General features: G+C 41.6%; 1 protein-coding gene across 3 annotated transcripts in view; it reads left to right on the forward strand.

The window, feature by feature from the left end:
- The window catches only part of LOC139757243 (pikachurin-like), a 474495-nt gene that overhangs the window by 452260 nt on the left and 9662 nt on the right, over positions 1 to 12573 (forward strand). For all 3 annotated transcript variants that reach the window (XM_071677507.1, XM_071677506.1, XM_071677508.1), the window contains 6 exons: positions 145 to 247; positions 8019 to 8220; positions 9000 to 9144; positions 10030 to 10246; positions 11237 to 11442; positions 12117 to 12340. In XM_071677507.1, coding sequence (XP_071533608.1) covers positions 145 to 247; positions 8019 to 8220; positions 9000 to 9144; positions 10030 to 10246; positions 11237 to 11442; positions 12117 to 12340 — 1097 coding nt within the window. The remainder of the gene's footprint in view (positions 1 to 144; positions 248 to 8018; positions 8221 to 8999; positions 9145 to 10029; positions 10247 to 11236; positions 11443 to 12116; positions 12341 to 12573) is intronic.

Consider the following 12573-nt stretch of genomic DNA (forward strand, 5'->3'; position numbering starts at 1 on the left):
AGTGGCTATTTCTCTTAAGTTTAGGACATTTAGTGTTTGATGCATAATGAAATACTGTCTTTTAAATCATTTTTATGAGGTTTTTTTAGCTTTGGCTTCGTGTGGCCGGAGCGTTTTTCTCATCATTATTTCGTCCCGTTGCAGTGTCAGATGGATTGTGGTGCTGGCCGCTGCCAGATGGACTCCCAGGCTGGGGTTCCGCGTTGCATGTGTCCTCTTGGCTCCGGAGGACGTTACTGCCATCCAGGTGGGTCGTCAGGTCACGCGAGGTCATCTTAGGGAGAGGTCAAGACGACCCCCACCCGTACGAGGCTTGACCTCAGTAGGGTACGATCCTCGAACACGATGCTACGTGTCTTGAGCACGAAGGGGGAACACTTATGATTCGGTCTTGTGAACCATTGCCTAACCAACACGCCACGATGTAACCAATATTATATAGCATCTGTGGTTACCCGTGTCATGAGTATTGTAGTCCAGGTGATGGACGCCGTCTGTACTTGCCAAGGAGGAACTGGTTACACACACACACACACACACGGTGAAGTAACCCAGCCTTCGACAACCAACGCTTGTCTAACCCATTTATCTCGTAGCCTGGCAAGGTGTTGCCACACCAACAGCTCTCGAGCAAACAGGCCAGCGTGAGCACTAATTACACTCGGCTGCACACGGGGAGGAAATTACCTCGCGAAATATTGCCCGCGTTGTAGATTTACGAGCTGGGGAGGAGATTTCCTACGTTTTAAGGTGCCAGACGCTTGGTCAACACCCCGAGAAGACAGTCCTTCGATAGGGCTTTTTCTTCCTAGGTAGTGAGTGTATGGTGGCTTAGGAGAGAGTGAGCGAGGAGGAAACGCTTGTCAGAAATGACGTAACTATATTCGAAGGCAGTTCTTGAGGCGCATAAGCAGTGAAGCAAACAACTTGAGACGGTGAGTTTTGTGCGATGCGAAACTTAGGTACCGGAAGAAACTGCAGCGTGAGGCACTGAAACGCCAAGGTGTAAGAAAATGAGGCATGAGACTGTGAAATATGACGACACGGAGCAGTGATGCATGAGAATACGAGTCTGGATTGCCGTGACGTATGTAACAAACACGAGCACGGGATTGGATAGGTTATGGCCGTATCTCGCACAACACTGAATTACACTACTGTGTGACATTTTGGCAAGGGACAGGGGGGGGGGGGGGTAAGTTTATGAGGGTGTAAAGTACGAAAGAAGTTTTAAAACTCGTGGCGCAAAGCAAGTGAAATATCGTGATGTATAAATAGCAAAACACAAGACGGTGTAAACCTGGCATTTGTGAAAATATTAAGGCCAGAGATTGTAATACATTGAGCCCTAAGGACGAGGCAACGACCCTTGGGTTTGATATAACCTAAGCGGTGACCTGACCTTTAAGGGTGGGGTCAAGCCGTCATCATACTCAAGGCTCGTGCCAACGTATATTCAAGGGGTCTTCTTGCACAAGGTGTCGTACCGTCGTGCTCAAGGGTCGTACCTTCGTGCTTAAGGATCGCACCGTTGTCCTCAAGGGTCGTACTCTTGCCCAGGCGGACGCACGGTTATGCTTTCAAGGGTCGCCCCTTCGTTCTCAAGAGGTTAACTAAATTAAATTGACCCTTAGTTACAACTTGATTACGTACGACTTTACAATAATTTCTTCTCTTTCCATCCGGCCTGTGGTAGGTGGGGTGGGTTAGAGTGTGGGGAGGTTCTCGTTTGGGAAGTTCATTGAAGGGAAACCGAGATGTTTAGGGAGTCACGTACAGAGGTGATTGGCTTGCTTAGCCATCGCCCGACCACACTGGGAGGACACCGTCCGTGCGTACGTGAACGTACGTACGTTGCTGTGTGTGTCTAGTGTACGTGTCTCTACCTGGGTAAGCCCCCCATTTGTACTGTATGAGAGGAAGGGAGTTCGAAATTCATGATGCCCCATCTCTTTTGAAAAGTTCCCCACCGTCGTATACCAATTATGAATTTTCTCATGCTATCGACATTGCCAATTTCATCATTCACCTCATCATCCCATTCATCAGTTGTGTATCTGTCTGTAATCTGTATGGCAGTACAGCCAATAGTTACAGATTCAGTTCATGATTGTTGTGGTGTATATACACAGTCTGGAAACACAGACGTGTGTCTTATACAAACAAGTGCAGGAAGAGGACGCCACACGTCTTCAATATGTATATAGATACTGTGTCCTCAGCTGTGATTAATTTACGTGAGACCTCGCAAAGCTTGCTTCCATCAAGCTGTTGTCTGGTTAAGCTTTGCTTCCATCAAGCTGTTGCCTAGTTAAGTTTTGCTTCCATCAAGCTGTTGTCTCGTTAAGCTTTGCTTCCATCAAGCTGTTACCTCGTTATGCTTTGCTTCCATCAAACTGTTGTCTCGTTAAGCTTTGCTTCCATCAAGCTGTTACCTCGTTATGCTTTGCTTCCATCAAGCTGTTACCTCGTTGAGCTTTGCTTCCATCAAACTGTTGTCTCGTTAAGCTTTGCTTCCATCAAGCTGTTACCTCGTTATGCTTTGCTACCATCAAGCTGTTTCCTCGTAAAGCTTTGTTTCAATCAAGCTGTTGTCTCATTAAGCTTTGCTTCCATCAAGCTGTTACCTCGTTATGCTTTGCTTCCATCAAGCTGTTGCCTCGTAAAGCTTTGCTTCCATCTAGCTGTTACCTCGCCAAGCTTTACTTCCGTCTAGCTGTCGCCTTGCCAAGCTTTGCTTCCGTCTAGCTGTTGCCTTGCCAAGCTTTGCTTCCATCTAGCTGTTACCTCGCCAAGCTTTGCTTCCGTCTAGCTGTCGCCTTGCCAAGCTTTGCTTCCATCTAGCTGTTGCCTTGCCAAGCTTTGCTTCCAGCAAGCTTTGCTTCCATCTAGCTGTTACCTCGCTAAGGTCTACTTCCATCTGACTATTATTCAAAAGCTTTAGTTCCCTCTTTCTTCCAGTTCGATTTTTTCTTCTTTTTTTTTTGGTTTTAACTTGACTCTCGTATGACTTTAGAAAGTAATCATGTTTTTGAAAGGCTTTTGAACTGCTCGTTCAGTTAACTAATGCCGTTTACTGCTCGTGTGTTTTTTTTGAAAGACATTTCTTTATCACAAGTCGAGGAGTATAAATATGTACGTTTTATCCACGCAGGCAGACTTACGATTATTTACACAAAGCCTTTTGAAATGCAAAGACGGTCGGTAGAGAGCAACCTCGCTTTCAGACATGGAGAGAGAGAGAGAGAGAGAGAGAGAGAGAGAGAGAGAGAGAGACTGCTGCATGTCTTAATATTGAAACATAACTTTCCCTCCACAGATAAGCAAATCTTTTTTTTTATCGTCACTCCATATCAGGAAAACGAACCATGGTTTTCAGACGGATCTGTCTGTCTTACAAGAACGGTCGGGAACACCTGTGGGGGGGAGGGAGCGGGACGTGCGTGTATAAAACGCCATACAGGAGTGACCATGATTACAAATGTGATTCTTATACCCGCAGTGCAAAAGGGCGATGATAATCATAACGACGTGATTGTTACACTAATCTACAACACTGAACAATAGGGATACACAGATAATCCTTTTGTTTCCGTATGTATACGACGATTCCAGTAAGCCATTTTTAACTGCAGTCGACTACCCAAACCCATCTCGTGTAGACGTCAACTCTAAGAAATAAATCTACGGCATTGAAATGTAAATGTTGATGCCATTAGCATTTACTGTGATGCCTGAAGTGTGTTAATACAGGCTCCACTGTATTTTGTTCGTGGGTGTAGTAAAAGTATTGTGGACCTAAAGGGTTAGCGAGAACTTCTTCAGGTTTTAACTTGCGAGCGAGAGGCACAGTTTGTAGGATGCTTGTGTACCCTCTAGGGACCAAATGTTGGGAATCCTTCATTGTGTTCCTTCAGATCCTAAAGCACTGCTTCCCGACCCCTGAGTGCGGTGGTACGATCCTTTGAGCACGACGGTACGATCATTGATCACGACTGTACGATCCTTAGTGCGACGGTACGATCCTTGAGTGCGACTGTACGATCCTTGAGTGCGACTGTACGATCCTTGAGTGCGACGGTACGATCCTTGAGTGCGACGGTACGATCCTTGGGTACAGCGGTACGATCCTTGACCACGACGGTACAACCCTTGAGTATAGCGTTACGACCCTTAGATATGATGGATTGGTCTCTGACCCTCCGTGGTTAGGTCAAAGGCCACCTAACGGCCGTGCTCAAGGGTCGAACAGCCGTGCTCAAGGGTCGTACCGCTGTGCTCAAGGGTCGACCCGCCGTGCTCAAGGGTCGTACCGCCGTGCTCAAGGGTCATACCGCCGTGCTCAGGGGTCGTACCGCCGTGCTCAAGGGTCGTTCCGCCGTGCTCAGAACCTTCGAATACAAAAGACAATTCTTCTATATTTAAGTGTAAGTATTCTCAACTTTCCGGACTTCCATTTTCCTTTCACTCAGGGTTCAAACAACTTGGAAATTGAGCTTCCTCGGCAACTGTGATTTTCCGAATTTCTTTGTGATAGATTCTTTTGTTCAGAGCGAGGAGTGTGCAGAGTCTCCATTATCTCTCCCGTAATTACCTTTCTCGTGTCACTTAGAGGTAGTTTAACTCGTCCGACGAGACCCAATTGTCACTAATTATGTATCTCTTTCACGTCCCATTAACGTAATAGCCATTCCAACAAGACTCAGGTATATTGGGATAATATTTCTTTCGTAGGATTTAAAAAAAAAAAGTATTATTGGGCGTCTTGGTTTTTTTTTCTGAAGGTATTTTACATATCTTTTGATATTGGTCATTTGTGGGTCTGGCAATACACACACAAACACCAGCATTATGGGTATGGTAGGATGGTGAACTGATGATGAGGGCTGGGGATCCTTGTGTTGTGGTTGGATGGTTTTCCTAATGGTGACGGCTCTCTGTTCGTTCATTCAGTAAACACTAAGACCATAATGCTCTCTCTCTCTCTCTCTCTCTCTCTCTCTCTCTCTCTCTCTCTCTCTCTCTCTCTCTCTCTCTCTCTCTAGCTCTATTATAACTTCCTTCACCTTCGTAGAACCTTTCGTTGTGTTGCAAGAATTAAGACGAACTTAGAATGTCTTCCAGTATCGAGTAGAGATGATATATATATTTTTTTTTTCTCTCCCCCACAAGGAAACATTGGGCGCGAAAATCCATGCGCATATTGAGCGTAATTTGATAAATGTACCAGAATTCGACTAGGCTGGGAATTGTTGTCTGAATTCACTTAGAATCTAGAATGCAGTACTTAGAACCAAGAAACCCTTGAGGTTGTAAATGTTCCACTATTCTCAGATCCCTCTTGTGAGTTAAAAACTACGTATTGCAGAGTAGAAAATGTGTCTGATGATACTATTTTGTATCAGAATTGTTAAAGAAATATCTGGGGCATTTTTCATGCGAGAAAGTTGATGTAGAAATGGCTCGTTATATTGATATCTGACTTTTTATGTTGCATGATCATTTTTCTTGTTTAATTTCACAAGTGTTGCTTACCGTTAAGGAAAACCCATGAAACATATTTTTGAAAGATTTTCTTCCTTTCTCACATTCACATAAGAAAATCCGATCCCTCGATCTGTGGAAAATGCCTTCGATAAAACACAAGCGAAGCGCGGAGCAATATAGTGAAGGATTGGACTAGGAGAGTTCAGCTTGTGGATCGTATTTTGCCCCAGACTTGTCCCAGGAGAATGTGTCTTGATGGAGAGAATGGGTGGTAAGTCTCAGTTTTGCAGAAAGAAAGAATTTTCCTCATACTTCGTTTCCTGAGCTTATGTCGATTGTTGTGAATTGATTAGACTATCAAGTTAAAACTGTGTAGCATGGATATATTCTTCTGAAGTTTATCTCACATCAGTTGTCGTTTATTTTGCGAGGATATTTCGTAAGGTAAAGGTAAGATGTTCTAAGCTTAATATTTCTTATTGCTCACACACTCAAAACAACAGGATGACTGGGGAGTGTTTGCTGTGTATTGGTTGATGATCTCTCTCAGGAACACGACGGAGACAGTGTGGCTTGGTAATACTGGACGCCAATTTTTATGTAAGGTGTGGCTAACAGTGTGAGAAAAGAAGAGGCAGTGTCAGCTCGGAAGAACAAGTAGGATAATGTGGATTCAGGCGTTAGATATTTTACCGTGAATATAATTACTATTAGGATTTAGGTTCATTATGTTCCTTCAAGAATTTCTTTGTTAAGTATATGTTAAATGATTTGGGATTATCGTCAGCGAAACTTTCTATACCAACGACATGGGATACCCCAGCCTCTTGTATAGGTCATCGGGTCGTCGAGACTCTAACATTTGCATATGTAATCTCAGGTTATATTACTGGATTTCTCAAGGATCAGGCGAGGTGATTAGATCAATACACCTAGCTTATTAGGATTCATGGCTTTCCAGGGACGAAGCCTCTGATGGCGTCTGTTGTATGCAGAAGCGGACGCCGGTACGCAGAGCCACCTAGTGACTGACGGCGGAAGTACGGTGGCAAACGGCATCTCTCTCTTGAGCGAAAGCGTAATTATATATTTTGTTTTAAAGGACTTATCCAATCTCTCCGACCAAAATTAATCAAATCAATCAACTACGTCAGATCTGTCGGAGGAAGACGCCCTTAAAGTTTAGTAGAGTCTTGAATGATGGGAGCCATCACGCCTTCAGGAAACAATCAGAAGTTCCCAAACATCGTAGCAATGGCAGCTGTGAGGAAGAGGGAGCAGTGAAACCCTCACGGTATAGCATCAGCAGCCTTAAGGGAGGGAACAAGGAGTCCCTAACAGTGCATCATCAGTGACCCATGGGAGGGAACACGGGATTTTAACATTACCATCAGCAGCCTAAGAGTGGAAACAAGGAATCCCAATCGTTGATACACCAGTAGGCCTCGGGAGGGAAAAACACCCTGGTTTGTAAGACTGTAACATAAGTAACCTAAGAGAGGGAACAATATCCCTTGGGATGGACATGGGATTGTAAAAGGTATATTTATGCATGGCGTTTCTGTTCAATATACATTACAGCTAGAGAGTGGATGTGAGCCTATGAGGCCGTTTTTCGACTTCCTACACTGCTCATATATATATATATATATATATATATATATATATATATATATATATATATATATATATATATATATATATATATACACTGTAGCAGGAGAAACTTGTCTAATAACTTTAAAGAAAAAAGTGAAGGTATTTGGAGTAAATTTATTGGCGCTACAGTTGGCGGGCGCGGGGTCGTTCGTTACCCAGGATGGACGCAGTATGTCAACATGGCGAGGCCTGAGAGGGGTTACAATATTGTCATGTACTGCCAGTGCAGGAACCTCTACCCACCATCCCTCCCTCTCGCTGTTTTTCATGGACTGCTGTCAAGAGTTGAAGAGATTAGAACAAAATAAAATGTTGAATAGGATTCATTTGTTTCTAGTAATCAAGAAGGTTTTCTTTTCAAACCCCTTAAGCTAAAAGGGGTAATCTTTCCTGTAAGATAGCTATTCCATGACTTAAGGTGTAAGGGCCTGTCTTGAAGGATATAGGTCAGGTCAAAGGGCAGGCCATCTCACCCAAGGGTTATATCGTTGTGAGCACCTGAAAGAACCATATATATATACATATTCCCCAACTAATCTATCCGTGGAACGAGAGCAAATAAAAATTCACTGGAACAGAGAGTAACAGCAGATGTTTGCACGTTTATGGTAGTTTGACTGCATATGGAAAGTACATGAGGAGGAGCTCATTCATTCATTCTACCTTATGACTTTCCTATAAAATTTCCTTCGGGCATAGTAATCTTGCAAGATATTTCTTTTTTTTTACTTGTTTTCCGTCCGGCTTGTTGCCCAAGGGAGTGGAGGGTGGGGAGAGAGCCTTTGCTCTCCTGTCTTTTTCTTTTACTGCTTTTAGGGGACTCCTTTTTCTAGTGTTACTTCCTTCACTAATCATGCCTTTTCTGCCTGCAGGTGTTCAGATAGAAACGGCCCGGTTCCATGGATCTTCCTGGGTAGGATTCGCTCCATTGCGGGAGGCATACAGGGATGTACAGCTCACCCTCGAGTTCAAGCCTGAGAGCAATGATGGGGTATTGCTTGTGTCTGGGGAGAACGATGACCTTACAGGAGACTTTATGGCCGCTGTGCTTGTTGGGAGCTATGTTGAGTTCAGGTAAGTTGTATGTCATTCTTGTAGTATTTTTTTTTTCGGCTGAAATGACGTAGTATTACAGTGGAAGGTGGGATAAAATCATGACGTTAACAGTTGACTTTCGCTTTTTTTCATGGTTCAAAAGATCTTACCTTAATCGCTTTTCGAATGATTTTTATTTTAAAAAAAATGTACTCCATTAATATTCTATTCTAATGGGCATGGATAAAAACTTGAATGGAAATGTAAAATATTTTTGCTGACACTACCCACGTTTCAGTGTAAAGTTCGGTAATGATAAATGGTGAACAATTTACCTTGGGCGCTCTGTGCTTCAGGCTCAGCAAACCCGTTTAAAGGACGTATAGTGTCTTTAGTGGGGATTTTCTGCAATGAGTTTTATACTCCATAAAGTATGGTGTTTTATTACCCGGATTTGTTGTTCCATTACACTTCAAAACTTGTGTATGAGACATAAATTCATGACTTCATGGCCAAAAATCAAGGGTCGACTTATACACGAAGTAGACTTGTACACGAGTATATACGGTAATTATGTATGTGAAGACTCATTATATTTCTACAAAGAAAAAAAGAATAGTACAAAGAAAGATTAAACATTCCATTTTAGATAGTTTCATCCTTCCATAGAATTAACTGGACCCCTTATTCATGTTTCACTGTAGTAAAATTCATACTTGAGTCACTGCTGAGTGAGGGTTGCCTTTCGTTCTTTGAAACGGTTGTTACCTGATTTTTTTTACGTGCACCTCTTTTATGATCCACGTATTTTTACTCAGGTGGGACTGTGGATCAGGTGCAGGTTCAGTACGATCCCCTGAAAAAGTTCACATGGATGAGTGGAACCGTCTTACTGTGTATCGACACCGCTGGGATGTGTGGCTACAACTCAATGATGGACATCACATTCAGGGACGTTCAGAGGTTTGTGTTTTGGTTTGCTCTCCTGTATAAACGGCTTAGGTGAACTTTCAAATTTATAATAGGTGAGTGTTATAGCTAACTGCATGATAGAGGGATGATCTACTAAGTCTAAAGTAACAGTGCCTTCATTCTGTAACGTTTCTACCTAAATGAGTGAGGTTTAGAAACACCAGGAGCTCAGATTGATTTCAGCTATATTCTTTTTCTCATATTATTTATTTTTGCTGTCTTCCAAGATGGTATTGTTTGGAGCATGTTATTGCCTGTACCATGATAAGGAACAACAAATGTTGGGGGATGAGATGGGACTAGAAACCTCAAAAAAGCAATTTTTTTTTAGGTTTTCTTGAGATCTCAATAAGAATAGATTTAGTTGAGTGAGTGGTAATATGTAAATGTGCCAAAGTATGGTTGTTTTGAATGCTTTAGGAAATACATTAATGCATTGATCTGTTTAAGATGGGACACCATTTTTTATATTACTGGTTCACGACACACATACACACAAAATGGACAGCTTTGAAATAACTAGAAACGATATTAACAGAATACCAAAGGGGTTTGACCCTTATAAGGTTCATGGTCCTCTTGAAGTTTCTAGATATGTGCTCAATATGTGTGAGATACAACACAGTATTTCATGATGTTACCAGAAAAAGGTGAAATTCCCGGGAGTATAAGAGGGTAAACATCACACCTTTGTTAGCCTTGCCTTTTGGCTAAATTGTGTTCTAAATAAGTACTCTCTCTCTCTCTCTCTCTCTCTCTCTCTCTCTCTCTCTCTCTCTCTCTCTCTCTATCTCTCTGTACTTGTTTGGTAAGACCATATGCCTATACATTTTATGCCAGTACTTCTGTTGGGCCTCATAATTATCTCATTTTCAGGGTTTGTTCTCTCGAATCACCTTCCGTGAGCCATTGTATGTAGGTGGATCCAACAACCTGACATCACTTGCACCACGACTCGGTGTAACTTCTGGTCTCCAGGGCTGTGTGCGGCGACTTCAGGTCAATGACCATGTCTACCGTTTCCGCAGAAGTGATCCATTTAGGGAACCTAACCTTTCATCAGATTATGCAGCCTTGGATGGTTGGGGCATAAGTAAGTTGTAAGCAAATGGAGAATGATTTTGATTTGTGAGGCATTTCTGAGTGTAGAGGAAAATGAGTGGAGGGTAGACTATACATCTCATTTATGGTGTAGAGACCTAAACACCAACGTGACTAGTTTTTCCATGATTAGGTCTTCACAAACTTTGCTCACAAAAATTTTCTTTTCTAACCAAAGCTCACCACAACATTGCACTATGCCCCTTCAGACTGCTGTGTGAAGTAGGAGTCAAAATACTTAACAAGGACAAGTAAGGTTGTGAATATTGTAAGCTAGCCCCTAATGAATTATAGATAAGAATTTTTTAGTTCAGAATCATAGAAATATATTCAACAGGTAGACAAAATAAATAGCAGCATGATCGTAAATAGTATGGCTTCTTTTCCATGCCCAAGTGTCAAAATATTCACTAATGATGGTATAGGCTCTGCCTAGAAAACCTCCAACAACAATATGAGGATTATTGTTCCAGTAAGAATAAGATGTTATCCAATTCAGTTTGACTGTATGCTAAACAAATGTAAAATGATGAAGAGAGAATGCTGTGAAACCAGGCCACACTAAGAATTTTTCCTTGCATTAGAGGACTGTGCTTCTGAGGGGGCCTTTTGGGATGATGTGGCTATCTTGTCTTCAGAAAAGTTAGATTTGTTGGGAAGGAGGGAGACTATAAATTGATTAAGGTCAAAATTACCCTTGTCTTTGGACAAATGATTCATGAAGATATGTACATTATTCATAAAATCTAAATTAGTGTGAATAAGCTATATTGTTTCCCTCAGGAAGAGTTATGGAGTGTGTGGAGAGTCCAAGTTTTGCAGAGGTACTTTTAGGCTTAAGTTGAGTTTTATAGCTGTAACTTTAGTAAAATTAGTCTGTCATTTGTATTGTTTTTTTTATATTAATGGAAATAAAGTTCCAGAAGTCTAGCAAAGGATTTTTTTCTTGTAGCAGATTGTTAATGGTAAATATTGTTCACAGCTGAATGCATTGGTGATGCATGCAGTGAGGTGGAATGTCAGCATGGAGGAAAGTGCGTAGCCTCCACCCAAGATGCCAAGAACTTCTCAAGAGCAACCACAACACCAACTCCACCTCCATTTTTTGCCTCACCTCCACCTGCCCCAGTCTGTCTTTGTCCTCTAGGCTATTCAGGAGACTTCTGTGAAAAGCAACTCAATCTTGAGGTGAGGAGAGGTGCTCTTTGGAGACTAGTGAATTTGTTTCTTTGAGATGTCAGTATGAATATTTAAACATTTAGCCCTTTAGCTGCATATTTGGATTTGGGGTTCTGTTCTTTATCGTCAGCTTTCCCTCAAAAAATAAGAATGTTGATTAAGGATTTTTATTACTTTTCCAATTTGTAAAACCTTCAAAGTTTCCATATCTGTGATTAATATTACATGAAAACAATTTGTAAAGTGAGATATTGGCTATTTGAGTAATGTGAAAAAGTAGCATACAAGATGAACCAGCTGCTTCAATAAGAGGCCAAAGATATTTCAGGAACATTGTTTATGCAATAAGGAAATAGTTTAGTGTGAGAATAAGCAAGTATCAATCAAGATGAAAACCATTAAAATATGTAAAAAACAAGCTCATATTCAAAATATTTCAAAAAATGTTAAGAGAAGCAGTCAAACTCCATCAATAAAAGACTAAAAGTATATCAAAAGTAACCATTACAGTACTTTCACTTAATACTGATATGCTCATCTCTTAGGGCATTTTCATTTAGCCACAGATAGTTTTTCAATATAAACAGGGCACTATGCAGCAGGCATTTCACATGTTAGTCATCATCTCATTTAGTAAAGGATTATATTCATACTGCTTAAAGAATAAACATTATCTCAACCAGGTACCATCATTCAACGGGTCATCACACCTTATGTTTCCTGCATTGGGAGGTTCTGTGCTGTCATGGCTGGAGCTTGAGCTGGTGTTTCGTGCAGCATCTACCGATGGAGTTCTGCTTTATGAGGGCCATCGTTCTGATGGTACAGGGGACTTCATTGCCCTCACATTGTCCCATGCTCATGTCCTCTTCACCATTGATTTAGGCTCTGGGATGTTAACTCTCAGGTATGGTTAAAGCATATTACTAGTGAGCATATTTTGCTTCATCATTATCAGATATATGATCACCAATGAGATACTTATCAGTTGAATAATTAGACAGTTGTCAGTAATGAAACAAGTGGTAAGACTGAAGGATTCAGAAGGAAGTATTGTAGAAACAGTATTTATGTCAGGGGTTTAGTTCTAACTTTTGAAATGTATTCAAAGTCAGAATGTGCTACCCCTAACAATACTGG

This window comes from Panulirus ornatus, chromosome 25, assembly GCF_036320965.1.
Source record: "Panulirus ornatus isolate Po-2019 chromosome 25, ASM3632096v1, whole genome shotgun sequence".
NCBI classification, from domain to species: domain Eukaryota; kingdom Metazoa; phylum Arthropoda; class Malacostraca; order Decapoda; family Palinuridae; genus Panulirus; species Panulirus ornatus.